The sequence below is a fragment of the Pelodiscus sinensis genome, chromosome 3 (genome assembly GCF_049634645.1).
Source record: "Pelodiscus sinensis isolate JC-2024 chromosome 3, ASM4963464v1, whole genome shotgun sequence".
Taxonomy (NCBI): Eukaryota; Metazoa; Chordata; order Testudines; family Trionychidae; genus Pelodiscus; species Pelodiscus sinensis.
Window position 1 is genome coordinate 55583706 of NC_134713.1, and position 19408 is coordinate 55603113.

Below are 19408 nucleotides of genomic sequence, written 5' to 3' on the forward strand. Positions count from 1 at the left end.
CCCTGTATCCCCATGGTAGGAACTGAATTGTGATAAGGACAGTGACCGTAGTGAGCCCTTTGTTCATAGTGGGAAGCGTGAATGATGTCATGGTGAAGGCTCAAGAGGGGATAGGATCCTAGACCCCCCCCAGTCATATCCTGATGGCACTTGTGTTTTGCGACCTGAGGAACGGCGATGGGATGCAGGCTTGTGACTTGGGTGCAGGCTAGTTGGCACTTGTGGTGGCGGTGGCATGGATGTAGCTGACCCAGGGGATCTAGAGTTACTGTGGGCTACTAGGGGGTGGCTGGAGCTAGCCCTGTAGGTTTTCTGTGCCACAGGTGAATGTTGTACCGTAGGTTGGCAACATGCTGGGGATCGAGTGCGCCCGCATTTAGCCAGGTGCCCTTAATGTCAGTGGCGCCTCTGTCACCACAGGGCCCTTGCTAGGTGGCCTTTTTGTGGTAGCTGATTTTGAGGACTGTTTTGAGCATGTCTTTGAGCCTGTTATTGATGAGGCTTGAGACTTTGCCGTGCCTGAAGTTCCTGGCTCATCTCCATTGCTAATTTATTGAGGGGAGAGAGCGGGCTGGAGAGGGTCTAGTTTCTGAGCATGTTCTCTGAGAAGGCTTGGATGTTTGCCTTGAGGAGAAGTTGCGCTTGAGCCCTTATTACCCCCTTCAGAATTAGGCGGGGAGGAGGATTTCAGGGCTCTATCCATAGACTGCGTGCACACTGTGAGCTCTCTCTCTTTGTAAGCTCTGGTTGTGAGGCTACGGCAATGGACACATTTCTGAGGTACATACATGTGTGTCCCCCAAACAGCATATACATTCGCTGTGGGCATCACAGACTGGCATAAATTGTCGGTATTTGCCGCACCTTTTCTCCTTAGGAGAGTTTCTGGGAGACATGCCAGACTATCTGTAACTGTACAAGCAGCTGAGACTCCTTGTTGGTTGCTGATTTCTGTTTCCTTTTTTTTGGCTTTTGCCACTGAAGGGCAGTAAGAGCTAGTGGCGGCAGGATTTTTTTTTTAAATGTATAAAAGAAAGGTAGTCCTGAGTGCTTCAGGTCTATCAAAGCCGATACGATAGTTCTGCTTTGTCCTGCAGAGCGCGCTGAGGAGGAGAACTGAGCTTCATCTGTGGCCGAGGGCAGTGAAGAAGGAACTGAAGAGAAGCGGGAGCGCAGCTCTCCGCTCGCGCATGTGCAGCTCACCCAATCACTGCTCTCAAAGTCCCCAATCTGTGGTGCCAGGATGAGCCTGACACCAACGGAAAGAACTGTGGAGCACGCATGGAGACATCACTCAAAGAAGAATTTTTGTTGTCAGATGGGAGTTGTGATACAATGAAGTAACAGCACATAGGCTAGGATGTGGCTTTAGAGTCCTTTGGCGTATGCAAGATATTATCAGTAGTACTGTTAAAAAAGATAATTATCCTTGAAAGGGACATCTATTGAAGTTTGGATCTCATGAAGGATGTCAAATGCCTGCAACCTTTGCACCATCCAAGGAGAAGCAACAGGTTATTCTGGGGATGATGCCTCACTATGAGCTTCTGACAGAAAGTAAAAGGCATAGTTCTCTTCCGTAAGTGGAAATGATCTTTCCTGTATGCTTCATCTCTGCACATATACTGGAAATAAATTTTGAGAGGTGGCCACTAAACTGTCAAGGGGATGAAGCTGGTGTGGGCTGATTTCAAAGTGCAGTGTACTGTGACGCCATGAGTGAAGAAGCAGAATGAACCTCCTTAATTAATTTCTATTGCCACGATAGAGATGAACAGTTTTGATGCAGGCATGGTTCAGAGAGAAAGCTTACGTGGAGCTGAGGTGCCCAGTACGGGGACAATCAGTGCAAAGGATATTGTTTCCTTGTTTGTGCTGATCAAAGCAAGTGCCTTAAACTTAACAATTACTGTTGCTAGCACAGAGAGTTCAGTATGAGACTTGATCTTAAGATCTCTCAGTGCTAGTGTCTTACGGAAAGCCTTCCATCCCCACTTCATTCCTTGGAGTAGTACTCCATACATTCTCTCTCTGAGGCCACCCCAGTCCAGCTGATGCAGAGGCAGATTAGAGGGAGCACGGGAGCTCCGCATAGCAGCGCAGTTAGTCAAAGTGTTGGACATTTCCAGATGGCCTGGCATCAGGGTTGTCTCCAATGGTCTTCCCACATCGGATGCCATAGAATGATGCAAGGAAGAACTTCAGCTTTGCTTCCTTGGTCTTTGTAGTATTCTTTGAAAAGGGCCTGCATGGGACATGTTCCTGACCACAGCACTGGGGACAGCTGTCAATAACAGGCATCATAGCACGGGCAAATTTTGAAGCCCAAAATCTTAGGTGCAGCTATCTTATGGGAGTGTATAGGGGTTTACCCATCTACAAGAAAATTTCGGATGAGATAAAGACCCCCAAGGAGGGTAGAAAACCTACTCCTACTCTTTCATAAGCTAAAAATAGTATAATACAATACAGAAAACGAGAACAATTTTTTAAAAAAATTGATGTGCAGCCAGTACACCACTCTTAAAGTAATACAACCACTGTGGGTTCCATCCTGTGCCCTTTATACCAACTATGATAGGAAACAAAGGGGCACATATGCCAAAGATGCAGCTCCAATAGACACCACTGTTTAAAAAGACCAAATCTTGCATGCATGAGGCACCTTGGGTACATCTAGATTATATGCCTCTGCCGACAAAGGCATGTAAAATAAGCAATCCGACATAGTCAATGAAGCGGGTATTTAAATATCCCTGGCTTCATTAAAATAAAAATGGCTGCCATGCTGTGCTGGCTCAGCTGATCATCAGCAAAGTGCGCGAGTCAAGACGCAGATCGGTTGACAGGGAACGCCTTTGTCGACCGCTCCTATAAACCTCATTTCACGAGGCATAAGGGAGCGGTCGACAAAGGTGTTCCCTGTCGACTGATCCGCGTCTTGACTTGTGCGCTGTACCGACGATCAACTGAGCCGGCACAGTGTGGCGGCCATTTTTATTTTAATGAAGCCGGAGATATTTAAATCCCCGCTTCATTGACTATGTCAGGTAACCTATTTTATGTGCCTCTGTCGGCAGAGACATGTAATCTAGATGTACCCATGCACATAGAGTGGAATATGTGGACAATCACTTCAAGAAACCACCCTTTTTCAATGTATCATTCTCTAACGATATAGCCAAAAATAAACTAACTTTTGGAGATATAAAACAAACAGATCAGTTAGCTTGCCTGTACAAGCCCTTAATACTCTTTTCACTAAATATGAATTTAATTTTGCTTCTGAATTCATATTACTAGAACCATTTTTTGTTTAAGTCACTGTTTTTATTCCCTCCCTGAAATATTTTATCTATGTAGTTTTCACAACTACTAACTCAAAACAGAAAAATAAAGTTACCTTTAAGTAACCCGGGTCATATGAATCATCTTCATTATGTTTTGGTTCACGCAGTAAAAAAGGCATAATCAACTCTGTGCGTTTAGAGCCAGATAGCTGCCTGTTTATATAAAAGACAACATTAGAGGTAAAAGAAACCTGAAACTTCAAAATTCAGGGATAAACGTCCATCTATTTTGAGCCAGTTGTGCAAATCCTGGACAGAAGTCACAACATAAAAGGAGCAGTGACGATGCTTTGACAGCACAGTGATGAGTACAATAGACAAATCTAAACAGCTGACACATTATCTTCATATGAGGAGTTCTATGTGGTTTGCTTCCTTAGAAAATGTACATATGCAAGCTTGGAATAACAAAGAACTTTTAAAAAACAGTTTTTGAATAATAGATAAAATTCTAAAAATGCTTAAGAAACATATCAACTTAATGTTTACAGTTGCAAGAAATTATGGGAGGGGAATCAAACATTTATTTAATGACAGGTCTTAATTCAAAATGCTAAAGCTTTAACCATTAAAATAGAAACGATGTTTTCAAGCAGTAATTTTCTTACTTTATCTATGGAAATACCTTTTCCTTAATTTGCCTGTACATGGTGAAATCAATGTTTACTATCATTTGCCAATAAAAATCAAACCCTTCCAAGCCTACCCTTCCAAGCCTTTGTACAAAGATGCGACTTGTATCATCATCTGAAAAAGTTACTTTGTATCATGTATTCATACCCATAGTAATACAACAGAGCAGTGTTCCCCAACCTTTTTGTGCCCAGGATCTACCCCCTTCTTTCTCCAAGGCTCCACCCCCATCCTCAAAGCACCATCCCACTCAATCCATCCCCCACCCGCGGTCACATGCTCTCCCCCACCCTTGCTCATTTTCACCAGGCAGGGGCAAGTGGTTGGGGTTCAGGAAGGTATGCAGGCTCTGGGCTGGGGCTGAAGGGTTCCAGAGAAGGTGAGGGGCAGAAGCTCTGGGAGGCAGCTTGGGTGTAAGAGGGGCTCTGGATGAAGGAGAGTGTTGTGTGCAGGAAGGGGTACAGAGTGATGGCTCAAAGGGGGGCAGAGGTGTGGGAGGGAATAGGGAGTACTTGCTCTGAAAAGAGGGTCTGATCTGGAGCAGGAGGTGGCAGTCTCTGCGAGGGAGCAGTTCCCCATTCCCAGACAATAGAACCATATGAATAATTACTCCAATCAGGACAGGTTAGGCATTTTAGAACTCAAAGAATTAAATATAAGTGTAAGAGAAATAAAAATTAAAATGAAATGCATAGAACAAACAAGACACTTAATATTTAAACAATTAACTAATTAAATGGAATTTTATATCCCTAGTGTGTGCATACCTGAGAGACTGTGAAAGCTGGCTGCTAAGGAAGTCTCAGAAAGAGGGCACTGTCTCTAAGAAATGCAGACAGACAATCTCACTCACTCAGGCCTCCCTCTTCCCTGTTCTATGGATATGGTTTACAGTGGGATACCCTGATATCAGTGCCCTCTCCCCGGTCCTAATCTGCACAGCCAGCTGCCCAGGACCAGTTGCAGGACGGAACCACATGGGATGAAGGGTACCTAAACACACATTGCTGGGTGTGGAGCTCTGCTTATCAACAACCCTGCCTTCCTGCCTGAAAATGAAATGGATGGGTTGGTGACCACTGCAATGGTGAGGAGGGAAGGGGGGAGGAAAGAGTTGGCCTATGATCACCATTGGCAGTACTCAAAACAGTAGTCAGTTCTATGTCCCATAATATCTTTAAAGAAGAACAGAAGAATTAAAGTATATTGTTCTGCAACAAGATTAATGTAATTAACAGTACCTCTTTGTAATACTAGTTGTAAGTGGAACATCCATCTTCTTCACAGTCTCCCCACTATCAGTTACTAATTTAACAGGAACTCTCCCAAATGGACAGACCTAAACATTTTAAAATTTTGAAAGTTATCAGATCTTAAAAAACAAACAAACAAAACAAAACAGCAGGAAAGAACAAAAGTGAGCATTCAAAGAGCTTCCACCTGGGTAGATTTGTTTGATTGCTTTAAGGGATTTTGGCCAGCGAGGGGGACTGCATCGAAGTCTGGTGGAGAGTTGCTGTTCTCCCTGAAAAATAAGAAAATATACTGCAGTTATCTCAGCAATAAAAACAACAAACCAACCTTGAATAAAAATATAAGTATTTAAATTGTTACCAAAAAGGAGATCTGTGGGCATAAGAAGAAATGTCACCAGAATCACTTTTTTTCCTACTCCGGAGATGTCCAGCCATGTTTTGTGGTCCAGATCCCTGTGTACTTGGTACTATAAATTAACAATTAGTTTGAATTATTCAGTGGCTGCCAGTGAAATGTATTGCCATTTCAATAGATGAAACTGCCTTAAAGTATCATTAACTATAGGATTCTAATGTATATAATGCTGCCATGGGAATCTGGACTATATATAAGGCAACATTGAGACCAAGTTTACACGATATAGGCTACACCCAGCAGCTACTGAGAAGGAAATCTGAACTGGGATTTATACTAAAGCTTTCCCATGCTTGAGTGGGTAAAGAGGGCAGTTATTTGAACAATAAATGAGCTCAAGGATTTATATGTAAGTAATAAAATAAAAGTTCATTAACCAAGTCTGGAGTAGAAACTATACTGACTGAGTTTTCTCACAATGGCCTTTACAGAGTACCTACCCATATTTATGAATGAGCACCCAGTTCCTGGATAAAAGGTTCTGGGAATAAGGGAGCAGAAAGTACTACTATATGACAATATGAAAAATTCCACTTGCATAGCTCAGCATTGCCAAAGTTACCTTAGCTCAGGGAGCAGACAACCCAGGTTGGTGTTAAATTGGTTCAAATTTGTATTTATAAATATACATAGTTCCTAGCCTACTCTGACTGAATTAATACATTATGTTATCCAAACTGATCCCTTTTCTAGAGTTTAACTGCACTGATGATCCAAAGGGAACCTTTTCACCCTAAGTGTTTCCCCCAAGCTGTCCCAAACCGTAGTACTTTCACCACTAATACTTTACCAATCATCCTTCTTATATCCTGCTTTCAGTTAACAAAATGCACCTGCTAGATTCCCAGTAGTAAAGACACGATATCTCTATGCAGGCTCCAAACATCTAACATCATGATAATTTAATCTTAATGAATTCTTAAGCAGAATCGTTTCCGCCATCCTATTACAATAGTACTCATGAAACATGGAATTCACAAAACAGAGGCAATACACAACACTACACTTTTTAAAAATGCTAATAAAAGAAATATATAGATATTACATGGCCCTCACCAACAAACAGGATTTATGAAACACATTTATGGATTTTATCCTCAACACACCCATGAAAAATGGAATTCTTATTCCCATTTTGCAGATGAGGCATGGCACTGGGTAATTTAAGTCAATTGCCCTAAGTCTGTAAACCAATGAAGAACTGAACACAGGTCACAAATCTGAGTCCAACACCATCCTCCAGAAGATCCTTCCAACAGTATTAGTACTGTTATTTCATCATTCAAAAAACATATTTAAGCTCCACTGTTACTTTAGAATACTGAAGTGCACTAACCCGAGAAGTTCTCTTTCTCTTCATCTGAAAGCAACTGTCTTTTCTGCAAGTGTAAATTCTGTAGAGCGATTTCCAACATATCAGGTGGAACTGCATAGCACTCCACAGCTTTTTGAAGAATCTGTTTACACTTCTTTATATTTCCTGGTAAGTGGCAAGAGAGAGAAAATGCATTAAAAGTTTAATTCATACAAAAGGTACCAATATGTAACCCCTGTGGCACCTTGGTATTGCACCAATTCGCAATCAGGCCTTTGGCTGAATGCCATAAAAGCCTAGTTTAGCCCAGATAATGATTCAGCGTACTCCTGGCAAGCCAAAGAAGTTGAGTAATGTTTTTATCTTTAAAGAAAGTTACTTTTCAGACTAGACAGCACTTCAAGTAGACAACAGGTGGAGGTGGTAAATATAAAAGACCAATTTAATCGCAAATAATTCCTGGCACCATTTTTCATTTCTGTAATTCATTCAGATTCTATGATGGGTAAAATATAAGTAACAGTAGCTTTGACAATATCATCTTACCTATTGCAGAGCCTTTTGTACACATTAACGTAAGCAATATTTCCACAGATTTTGCCACATAAGGATCTGCACTTTGGATTATTATATAGCACTTTTAGTATGTATGGTACTTTGGCAAATTCCCAGGCCTTGAAGATTTTACAGTCCAATACAGTACTTTTAAACAAAAAAAGTGAAGTGAGGAAGTTATAACACCACAAAAATGCAAATCCAAGACCCATGTTCCACTAAAAGAAAACCCCCACACTTTTTCCTCAAGGGAATTTTAGATCAGCTAAGTAAGGAAAAAGTACTTTCTAAATTCCTAATTTTCCTAATTCTGTACCCACTACACAATATTCTCTTTTCTTAAAATATTAACCATTATAATAATTTTGAAAGAAATATAAAATAGTGAGACAAAAGCTTCCAGCATTAGACAAAGTTCCTACATACCTTGTGACAGTTCAAATTGTGCCAAAGCTACATGCACGAAAGCAAATTTCTTGCAGTTCAGTCTGGCAAGATGAAACTGGTCACGTGCCTCCTCTGGGTCTTGAAAACTGTAAAATAGTACACTGTTACTTATGTAGAGAGCAAAAGCTGGAACTGAAGGACTAAAGGAAATTTAAGGCAGAGTTCTATATATTTGATGGACAAGGAATCTGCTGCAAAATTCACCTTTGCCACAGTTAAACAAAAATCCTTCCTCTCACAACTATTACAAAATAATTAATACATTAAACAAACCATGTATATTGTTTCCTTGTGTCTACAGAAAGGCTGACTAGAGGTGTTGATATTGACGAAGTTAGTTAATATCAATAAGCGTATTCTCAAGCCTGAAGGAGAATAATTTTAACTGTCAATACTTTTTTTCCTTACAGATAATTTTAGCTGAAAAATTTAACTAATATATTTAAACCATGAACATCCAACATCTATGTAATATGCTAAAAACCCAAGTGTCAAAGCTTCCAGCTTTCCCCTAACTTATTTTTTGCCATGATAAAAGTGTGCAGTGTACCAAAAATATTCGGATGAGGTGAAAAGATAAAAACAATAAAGACACAGGAGGAACTATATTAAACTGAATTCTAAAATGAATCTGTCACAGAATTTCTCTGCCACACCAAAATGTTGCAGAATGCAGATTTTGGTACAGAATCAAGATTCAGCTTCCCAAGGTATATAGAGGATTCTGTTTTAAGGTTAAGAGGCACTCCTTGAAAAGTATGGTTTCATATGTACAGGCAGTCCCCGGGTTACGTACAAGATAGGGACTGTAGGTTTGTTCTTAAGTTGAATCTGTATGTAAGTCGGAACTGGCGTCCAGATTCAGCCGCTGCTGAAACTGATCAGTTTCAACAGCGGCTGAATCTGGACGCCAGTTCTGACTTACATACAGATTCAACTTAAGAACCCCAGGCATCCCCAAGTCAGCTGCTGCTGAAACTGATCAGCGGCTGATTCCAGGAAGCCCGGGGCAGGGGCTTCCTGTAGTCAGCCACTGGTCAGTTTCAGCAGCGGCTGACTTGGGGACGCCTGGGGCAGAGCAGCTGGGGTGCTGCTGGGTTGGTCCAGTAGCGCCGCCGCTCCTCGGCACTACTGGACCAACCCAGCAGCACCCAAGCTGCTCTGCCCCAGGCGTCCTGATTCAGCCGCTGCTGAATCTGACCAGCAGTGGCTGAATCAGGACGCCTGGGGCAGAACAGCTGGGGTGCTGCCCGGTTGGTCCAGTAGCGCCTAGAGCGGCGCTACGGGACCAACTGGCAGCGCCCCAGCTGCTGTACCACAGGTGTCTGGAGCAAAGCCACGGAGCACGGGGCAGCGGGACAGCCCAGACGCGCCGTGGCTGTCCGCTGCCCGCATGCTCCGCGGCTTTGCTCTGCTTTGCCCCCCCCCCCCCCCGTCCTCCTGGTCTGCAGACCAGGGGGACGGGGGACGGGGGACGGGGGCAAAGCAGAGCCAAGCCACGGAGCGCGCTGCCAGCTGCCAGCCCAGACGCGTCTGGGCTGTCAGCTGACCGCGCGCTCCCCGGCTTGGCTCTGCTTGGCTCTGCTTTGCCCCCCCCCCCCCGTCCCCCTGGTCTGCAGACCAGGGGGATGGGGGGGGCAAAGCAGACCCAAGCCCCGGAGCACCCGGCCAGCTGACAGCCCAGACGCGTCTGGGCTGTCAGCTGATCGCGCGCTCCGCGGCTTGGCTCTGCTTTGCCCCAGATATAATACTTCATATTTAGCTTTAAAAGCTTTGCTAATGTTGCTGAGATACTATCTTTTATTGGACAAACTTCTTCTATAAGACCCAAAGAAAAGCTCTGTATAAACCTGAGAGCTTGTCTCTCTCTCCAACAGAAGCTGGTCCACTAAGAGATAAATATTTCCTCTCCCACCTTGTCTCTTTAGTCCCCTACGATCAATGACCCTGCATTTGCTATTGACCCTGCATTTGCTATTGTTGACTCTCAGACATTTAGCAGGCAACCAAAATTACAAGTAAGAGATAGTAGCATGCATACATCCAATGCAACATCTTTTTAAATATCCATGAAAGTTAATACAGCACAAGGTTAATATTATTTGAATGAAATACAACTAAGTGATCATGCTGGTTTAGAGAAAGCCACATCTAAACTACTTTCACAAGCTCCGCTTTCGAAACTGCGCACAGAAGATGATATGCAAATTCACATGGAATTTGCATATCCTCTTTCGACTGTTCTGCATAGTACCTTTTTTTCCAACTAACAGCAGCTAGGAGGGGGGCCACAGAGGTAAACAAGGCTCAGAAGAGGGCCATGAGCAAAAAAAGTTGAGAAACACTGGCCTAGATGAGCCCAAAGGCGAAAGGGTGTGGGGAGCCCTGGGTCAGTTGGGCACTCCTGCGCTGATCGCGGGCTCCACTAGGCACTGCTGCTTTGAAACGCCGTGAAGAGCCTGCCGCTGGGCTCCCCGTGGCATTTCAAAGCAGCAGCAAAGCACGGAGCCCAAGATCAGCGGCAGAGTCTCCAGCTGATCTGGGGCTCCACCTAATGCTGCAGTTTTGAAACACTGCATGCGGCCTGAAACCAGGCTTCCCCTGGCGTTTCAGAGCAGCAGCGCCGCACGGAGCCAGCGAGTGAGTTCCCAGCTCATTCCAGGCTACATACAGTACTACTGCTTTGAAATGCCATGTACAGACTTGGGACACCCCAGCTGGCCCAAGGATTCACCCAGAATTTCAAAGCAGCAGCTCCATGTGGTGCCTGGTGTCTGGCCTCAAGCTTCAAATACCGCTGCTGCTTTGAAGTACCCCTCCTCTCCTGTTGCTGCCTCTAAGGCTAAGGACAATAAGAAGAATCAGTTTTGTTTGGTTTTATGTATACTAGGATTAAAATAGCCCTGCAATGGTACAGACCCATTACTAGATGGGGATCATAAAATTATTTATTAACAATGATGCAGAAAATGCAGAACTATTCAGTAAATATTTCTGTGTTATATTCTGAAAGAGCAGTACTTATATCACATGAGGAAAATGAAGTACTTTCCAGTACACTGGTAACCTAGAAGAATGTTAGACAACATATACTAGCGGTAAATACTTTTAAATTGGCAATCTTGCATGACTTGTGACCAAGTATATTGGATTTTTAATCTTGAATTAACACAAAAGAAACTCCAGAACACTGGAAAAGTGCTAATGTGCCAGTATTCAAAATAGACAAGTTACTTAAATAACTATAAACTAGTTAGCTGGACATCAATGCCCTCTGTTGAGGCAGAAGCCAAAAAACTTAGATTCCATTGCTACAAATTCAGCTCATTACTTTCTGGCTTAACTTCAGTGAATATGGCAGACAATTGATCACAGCTCTCTCTATCAACAGCCATTAATATATGTGAAGTGTGGATGTTATAAACTAACTGTTTCAATGATTAACTGATAAATCAGGGATTAATTCAAACGACTACATGAACACACATCCCTTTCTGCCTCTCTATCCCAGTGCAAGCTGGCTCCCGTGCAACCACCTACTCCCCAGCTGCTTCCCACAGAGGCAGCAGTGCGGGGGTTGGGGGGAGGGCCAGACAGGAGACAGTGCTAGGGAGAAGCCAGTTTTTAAGCACCGCAGCGCCAACTGCCCCCTCACCTCTTCTGACAGACAGCAGCAGAGAGGGTGAGGGGGGCAGCCAGGAATCAGGACACACAGGAAGCCTGAAACAACACTTCTTAATCGTCAGAATGCACAACATGGATGAGTTTGTAGTAAGGAAAAGCAAACAGCAAGAAGATACCATAGATTGAAAAATTGCTTGGTTCATTTTGCCACAAATTCTCCTTTTCACATTGTTAACAATTAAAACCTTCATTGACATGGTTGAGTCCTTACAACCAGACTATACTTCATCCGGTAAAGCAGACATTGATGGAAAGTCACTAGATATTAGAGATGTTAAAATACGTTTATTTCGGTAAACATGTAACTGATGAAAATTTCAGCAGTTACACATTTACACACAGGATGGGGGGGAGGGGAAGTTGCCTGCCCGCCCACCCCAGCGCTGCTACTTCTGACAGAGCAGGAGATAAGGGGCTGTTTGCAATGTTCCCTCTAAGACTTTCCATCCATCCATCAGCGGAGTGAGTTTTGTCTTGTGCACCAACAATGAAGTCACGCGTGCTTGTTTGGACATCTGCCACTGTGGCACCCACCAGTGGCACTGTTCCCCAGGGTTTGCAGGGAGTTGCTGAGTGGAGTTGGAACAGTGATATGTGGGGAGCACATGGGAGGACAGAGGATCGGGGGCAAGGGGCTCTGAGGGACAAAAAAAAATGCGGGGGGGAGAGGGCGGAGGAGCGATGAAGGGGGCTCCAGCCCCAGGAACAGCTGCCCCACAACCCAGCTCCAGCTTTGGGAAACCGCCACACATACAGCCCAGGAAGCAGATGGAAAGGCACTTTGAGGCCCTGAACACAGCTTCAACCAAGGGAAACATGCAACCCCAGCTGCCAGAGCAGCCCAAGTCCCCCACCGCATGGCCCTCCCCCCTCCCCCCTCAGCAGGCCACCAGCCCTCCAAGCAGGCCCCCCAGAAAGCCCCAGCCACTCAAGCAGGTCCCCAGGTCCTCCAAACAGGTCACCGAACTAAGGATGTTAAGGACTAGTGGACTATCCGATAAGCATTTGCCCCCTGCCATGCGACAGGTCCCAGCCCCAGTCGCCGGAGCAGAGCCCCCCCGCGGCCACACCACCATGCCACCTCAGCTGGCCCTGGCCGCGAGCATACGCCTGCTGTGCCACTCACCTTCCAGCAGGAAGGTGAATGCTGCTGCACAGCTCTGCAAAGTAAGTGGGCAGATGAAGAATTTTTGTGCGTGGCTGGGCAGGCATGAACTGCAAGAACTATGGCTGCTTGTAACTGTGAAGGTTAAACGACAAGCTTGGGCTCATCATTTAACCATGTACACGTTTAAACCTTCATGGCCCTGTTAGAAATAGCGTAGGAGAATAAACTTGACCAGGGTGTAAGAAATACGAAGGGAAAATCTGCCATTTTAATACTTGATGGGTGGAATAAGGTCAGGAGCGACCCAAGGCCGGCTGCAGCAGCTGGCTCCCTAGGCAGGGCGGCACAATCGGTGCCCCTGACTGTACGGCCGTCAATGGCCGTAACGTCATCATGGGGCGCCCCGTGATGTCATCATCGGGCACTCGGGCCAGCGGCGCCCTAGGCAGCTGCCTAGCTCGCCTAGGCCCACGGGCCGCCCCTGAATAACGTACACAATGATCAAAGAATATATGCCTGTGTAATAAAGAAAGATAGGGTTGCATCTCTTTCAGAAACAACAGATACACTAGGAAATGCCCACAAAACAGCATATTTAAAAGGAATGGTATTGAAAACCGTAATAAATTGAACAAAAATTCACCTGTCACGTGCAATTTTGTCACAGACAATGCTGCAATCATGGCAAAGAGAAGATATTCAGAAAAAGAAATGCAAGTATGCTCCTTAACGTATGCCTGTAGTGCCCATTTAATACATCTTCTAGCCCAGTGGTCTCCAATCTTTTTATACCCAAGATCACTTTTTAAATGATAGAACAAGCCAAGATCTGCTGCCCCGCCCCTTCCTCCAAGCCCCGCCCTCTCTATTCTCTTCCTCTCCATCACTTGCTATCCGCAACCCTTATACTGCTGCTTTCCCCCCACTCCCCATTCTTCTGTAAGAAGAGATTTTTCCAACATTTGGCCTGTCTAAATGGACAGAAAAAAACCTTCTTTTGGAAGCCTTTTTATTCCTCATGGAAAGAGGAATAAAGGGATGACCAAAAGAGAATGTTTGCTCTTCCACTAAAAAAAGCAGAAGAACAAACACATCCTTGGATGCAGAAGAGTTTTTCTGGGATATCTCCGGAATCCTGAAAAACTCCTGCAGTCTAGCCGTACCCTCGCTGGGTTGAGACAGGATGTGTAGGCTCTGGGGTGGGAATGAGGGATTTGGGTGTGGGAAGGGGTGAGAGGTGCAAGCTCTGGGAGGAAATCTGGATGCAGGAGGAGGTGAAGAAGGGGACGCAGGCTTGGGGAGGAGGCTCCAGGCCGGGCAATCTTGGGGTCAGATTTAGGCTTGGGGTACTAAGCAAGCCACAGGTTTGTGAATATGAGGGTGCAGGAATTTGGGTTGGGGTATGTCAGGGGTTCAGGGCAGGGGGTTCTAGTGTAAGATAGGCTCAGATCTAGGGTCTGGGGGGGCGGTGCAGGAGTGTTATGATGCTGCAGCCAGATGGGGGCTTGGCCCCAACTGGGGGCTTGTTGGCCATGCTTCATTTTTAAATAAAATACTATGTCAAACACAAAAAGTTTCTGCATTGTCTTTATTTATGAGAAGGGCAGGGAACCTGTTCTGTGAGTCAGTGCCCCCTCACTCAAAAAAGTCAGCTGAGGCCACACAAGTGAGATGCAATAACTCCTCCAAAAATACCCCAAGCCTCACTAATCATAGAATCATAGAATCATAGGACTGGAAGGGACCTCGAGAGGTCATCGAGTCCAGCCCCCCGCCCTCAAGGCAGGATCAAGCTCCGTCTACACCATCCCTGACAGATGTCTATCTAACCTGTTCTTAAATATCTCCAGAGAGGGAGATTCCACCACCTCCCTTGGCAATTTATTCCAATATTTGACCACCCTGACAGTTAGGAATTTTTTCCTAATGTCCAATCTAAACCTCCCCTGCTGCACTTTAAGCCCATTACTCCTTGTCCTGTCCTCAGAAACCAAGAGGAACAAATTTTCTCCTTCCTCCTTGTGACACCCTTTTAGATATTTGAAAACCGCTATCATGTCCCCCCTTAATCGTCTTTTTTCCAAACTAAACAAGCCCAGTTCATGAAGCCTGGCTTCATAGGTCATGTTCTCTAAACCTTTAATCATTCTTGTCGCTCTTCTCTGTACCCTTTCCAATTTCTCCACATCTTTCTTGAAATGTGGCGCCCAGAACTGGACACAGTACTCCAGCTGAGGCCTAACTAGTGCAGAGTAGAGCGGCAGAATGACTTCACGAGTTTTGCTTACAACACACCTGTTGATACAACCTAGAATCATATTTGCTTTTTTTGCAACAGCATCACACTGTTGGCTCATATTCAACTTGTGGTCCACTATGACCCCTAGATCCCTTTCCGCCATGCTCCTTCCTAGACAGTCGCTTCCCATCTTGTATGTATGGAACTGATTGTTCCTTCCTAAGTGGAGCACTTTGCATTTCTCTTTATTAAACCTCATCCTGTTTACCTCTGACCATTTCTCTAACTTGCTAAGGTCATTTTGAATTATGTCCCTATCCTCCAAAGAAGTTGCAACCCCACCCAGTTTGGTATCATCTGCAAACTTAATAAGCGTACTCTCTATCCCAATATCTACATCATTGATGAAGATATTGAACAGTACGGGTCCCAAAACAGACCCTTGAGGAACTCCACTTGTTATCCCTTTCCAGCAGGATTTAGAACCATTAACAACAACTCTCTGACTACGGTTATCCAGCCAATTATGCACCCACCTTATCGTGGCCCTATCTAAGTTATATTTGCCTAGTTTATCAATAAGAATATCATGCGAGACCGTATCAAATGCCTTACTAAAGTCTAGGTATATGACATCCACCGCTTCTCCCTTATCCACAAGGCTCGTTATCCTATCAAAGAAAGCTATCAGATTAGTTTGGCATGACTTGTTCTTCACAAACCCATGCTGGCTATTCCAGTCCCAACTGTGCTGGCGGGAGCAGGGGACATGGTATTGGGAAGGGTGCTAGTGGGTGCTGGGACAGGGGACAGGTTGCCAGTGGGAGAGAAGGGAGAGGGTGCCAGGGAGCAGTGGAGAGGAGATAGGGTGCCGGGAGGCGGGTGGGGGGGGGGAGGGGGAGACAAGGTTCTGCATCAGGGTACAGGATGTTGCTGGGAGTCCCCCCCCACCCCCGCCTCCTGCCAGGACTCCTCCGGGAACGACTCACTGCTCCTCTCCCCCTCCCCCACAGAGGAGGTTAAAGCCCTGGCGTGAGCCTCCTCCAGGAACGCCTCCCCGCTCCCTGCAGAGGAGGGAAAGCCCCGGCGCGTGCCTCCTCCCGGGACGACTCACCCCGCCTCCCACAGAGGGGGTTAAAGCCCCAGCACGCGCTTCCTCTGGGGACTCCCTGCAAGTTCCCAGCACACCACACCACAGGCCTGGGGGAGGGGAGCAGCCAGGGCACTTCCGGAACCCCCAGAAGTGGCACGCAGCTTCCGGACTTCCGTCCACTCCGCAGGAAACTGGCACCCTCCATTATCGCTGGAGGTGGGTAGTGGGGCTTCTTGGGGGTGGGGGGAATCGGAGGGGGGGCCCCCCCCGAACATCTCACAATCGACTGGTCAAGCCCTCGCAATCGACCAGTTGGTGACCACGGTTCTAACCAAAGATGTATGTATGTTTTTTCTTGAAGTCACAAAATACTTCCGAAACACCAGTTTTGCTTCAGAGTCACTGAGGAGAGGAGGAGGATCCAAACCAATTCCCCCTCAAAATATTTAATGGAATTCTGTGGTTGACTGTCTTCTATTTATTAAGAATTAGCCTATCCTCAAACTTTATTAAGAAAACCATGATTAAATAGATTCAAGTATCTCATCTAAAGTATCCAACACTGGACTAAAGAGGAATGCAGAGGAATGCTCAGTATACTAAAACCTATTAGCCGCAGCCTTAAACTTCAGAGAAATTACTGCAGCATTGTTGATGCTGTCAAAATATGGAAGGCACTTCAAGACATTGGCAAAAGAAATACCTCATCAGAAAGTTAAATTACAGGCAATAAAGAAGTGAATAGATCAATCATTATCTACAATTCATTGTCTTATGAACATCTTTAGCCCCAGATATAAAGGTAGATGCCTAACTTCTGAAGATGCTGCTGCTGCCATGGCATGGTATGGTCATCTCAAAAATCACTCCTTAGTTATAGTAGGCATAATAAATTTCAGGGCTGGAGTGAAACCATATAATGAGTACATGTTTACTGATGATGTTTTGAATAAAGACACTCCCATGAATTGCTGGGAATCATTAGCCAGGCACCTTGAAACAGAATTCTTTCAGTTGCTAAGCCAACTTTTCACAACAGAAGCTTCCTCTGCAGGCACAGAGAGAACAGTTTCATCATTTCGTATTATTCACACAAATTTAAGAAATAATTGGGAGTTGAAAACTTGTATTTCTATTTCAGTCTATGAATCAAAATGACAGTGGGAGTGGAGAAAATGAGAGCTAGTTGTAGACGTTTTAAGGGCACCGTATATTTAATATTCTGAGGGTCTCTCAGAGTTAATAAAGCTTGAAAATGTTTTTAAAAGTGTTTAAGGCCTTCAACAAGCAACTCAGGAGACTTACGTTTGCAACTGCAGCAAAAATTTATATAACATTTAAGATTTAGTTCAATAAAATGTGTGCTATTGTATTCGTGCGTGTGATTTAGTTCTTACCATTCCTAATGTACTACTGCTGCATCTGCAACCTGACAAAGGTAACGAGCATTATGTAATATTTCCTGAATTAATGAAAATCAAGTTATCTACAAAAATTACACAAAGAATACCCTTCAGATATTAAAAAATGATGTACTAAATTGTAAGTTAATGTTTTAGTGATCCGATTTCCACCATTATTTAAGAAATAAGTGAAGTGCCAGTTGGAAACTTGATATAAAATCAACATTTTTTTCTTGGAGATTTAAAAGTGATTTAGATCAATTGCTTTGATTTAAAAATCAATCCATCCCACTTCACTGTAAATGGGCTTACATGAGATAGTTTACTGCTTGTGCAAGACAAGTGACTAATGGTCCTAGATAACATTCATGCTACTTAACTTGTATGTAGAAGGTAATGTGAGGATTTCACTGCCCTAAAAGCAAGACAGACTTTTGCTCTATGTCTATGTTGCTATTAAAAAATTCATAAATCCTGTTTTGGAGTTTTTAAATAGGAAACTAGCAGATTTATCTGAAATTGCAAGAGTCCTTAACTAATTTTGGGGAAGGAAATAAAAGGAAAAATGTACATGCTTTATTGAAATGATTATATTTTGGGGGAAAAAAGTTTATTTTAATTAAGTTAATGTTAGTAATTTGTTTAAAATGGAAACAAGTTTATTTTTCTTTAGTCCTATAAAATCTTATTTATATCTATTTAGCTGTGCCAAAACAAATCCCCATTGCAAATTTCTCTGTTTTCTCTTTTCTGTAAGTTTTATTGAGAATAAATCCTATTCCAGGTTAATCCTATTTTTCTAGCTCATCTTGGTTTACTCTCTTTCAGCATTCACTTATTTATGCCAATTTTGAGATCTGAACTTGATTTGGTGATTCCATCTTCTGGGTTTGATTTTATAAGAAGCAATCTCATTCTAGGCACAACCAAGCCCTTATGTCGCTTTAAGTTACGTTAAGAGGAAGCTGTATACCAAATTTGGTGGTCCTCGCTCTTACCATTTAGGAAGAGTTCTTGATCAAATAGACAAATTCTCTAAAATATACAGTAGATAATACTTACGCTTTCAACTCAGCGAATCTCACTAGGATCCGGGCATAATTCTCATTTTGGCTGTGTTTTTCTGCAGGTAGTGCAGCAACTGCTTGACTGTAACGGCCAATCAATCTATTCAACAGACTAATATCGGTTGGAGATGTACCCTTTTTTTCCAATTTAAGCAAGAAACTCAGCCAGTCTTCTGGATTATTTGCAGTCATCATAATTTGATTAACAGTGCCAGAGTTATCTAAAAAAGAGCAACAACAACTAAATACCTTCTTAGATTTATGGTTATAAAGTTCGTACACACACACACACACACACACACACACACACACACACACACCCCCCACACACACACACCCAAAAGTCAAAGAAATTTCTAAATATGAGAAGTCTACAAACAAATGCAGATACTGAAGGAAAGGCTCTCAATCAGCATTATCAAAAGGAGCTGAAATTTTTTTACTTGTTTTGGACATCTCGTGAGTTTTAAAAAGATTGCAAAAATAAAATACTGAAATGAATAACTTTGTTTAATATTTCTCAGGCTAACTGGCTTTTGCATCTATTGAAGAAAGCGGGGAAATACAGATTAACATAAAAACATACCTGTTGTATCAGCTGAGATTTTAGTAGAATTAAGCTCATCAGTAACATTGTCTTCATTTTTATATTTATTTTTCAGGTCTCTGACTCGATTCATGATTGAAGCAATTGTCAGTCCTCTTTCACTTAAATCCTCCTCCTCCATTTCTAGATACAGAGATAAAAGACAGGATAACTATTGCACAGTTCTGTTGCAGTCCAGGTTCAAGTGTAAGCTTATGTAGCAGATAGCCATTAGAAAAGCTTGAGAAGTTTCCTTT

General features: G+C 43.8%; 1 protein-coding gene across 1 annotated transcript in view; it reads right to left on the reverse strand.

The window, feature by feature from the left end:
• TTK (TTK protein kinase) overlaps positions 1-19408 on the reverse strand; it is a 75232-nt gene that overhangs the window by 42520 nt on the left and 13304 nt on the right. Inside the window, exons 2-9 of the mRNA XM_075923778.1 lie at positions 19152-19295; positions 18561-18786; positions 7951-8057; positions 6991-7134; positions 5598-5706; positions 5424-5508; positions 5225-5322; positions 3404-3503 (exon numbers count right to left, since the gene is read on the reverse strand). Coding sequence (XP_075779893.1) covers positions 3404-3503; positions 5225-5322; positions 5424-5508; positions 5598-5706; positions 6991-7134; positions 7951-8057; positions 18561-18786; positions 19152-19293 — 1011 coding nt within the window. The 5' untranslated portion in view covers positions 19294-19295. The remainder of the gene's footprint in view (positions 1-3403; positions 3504-5224; positions 5323-5423; positions 5509-5597; positions 5707-6990; positions 7135-7950; positions 8058-18560; positions 18787-19151; positions 19296-19408) is intronic.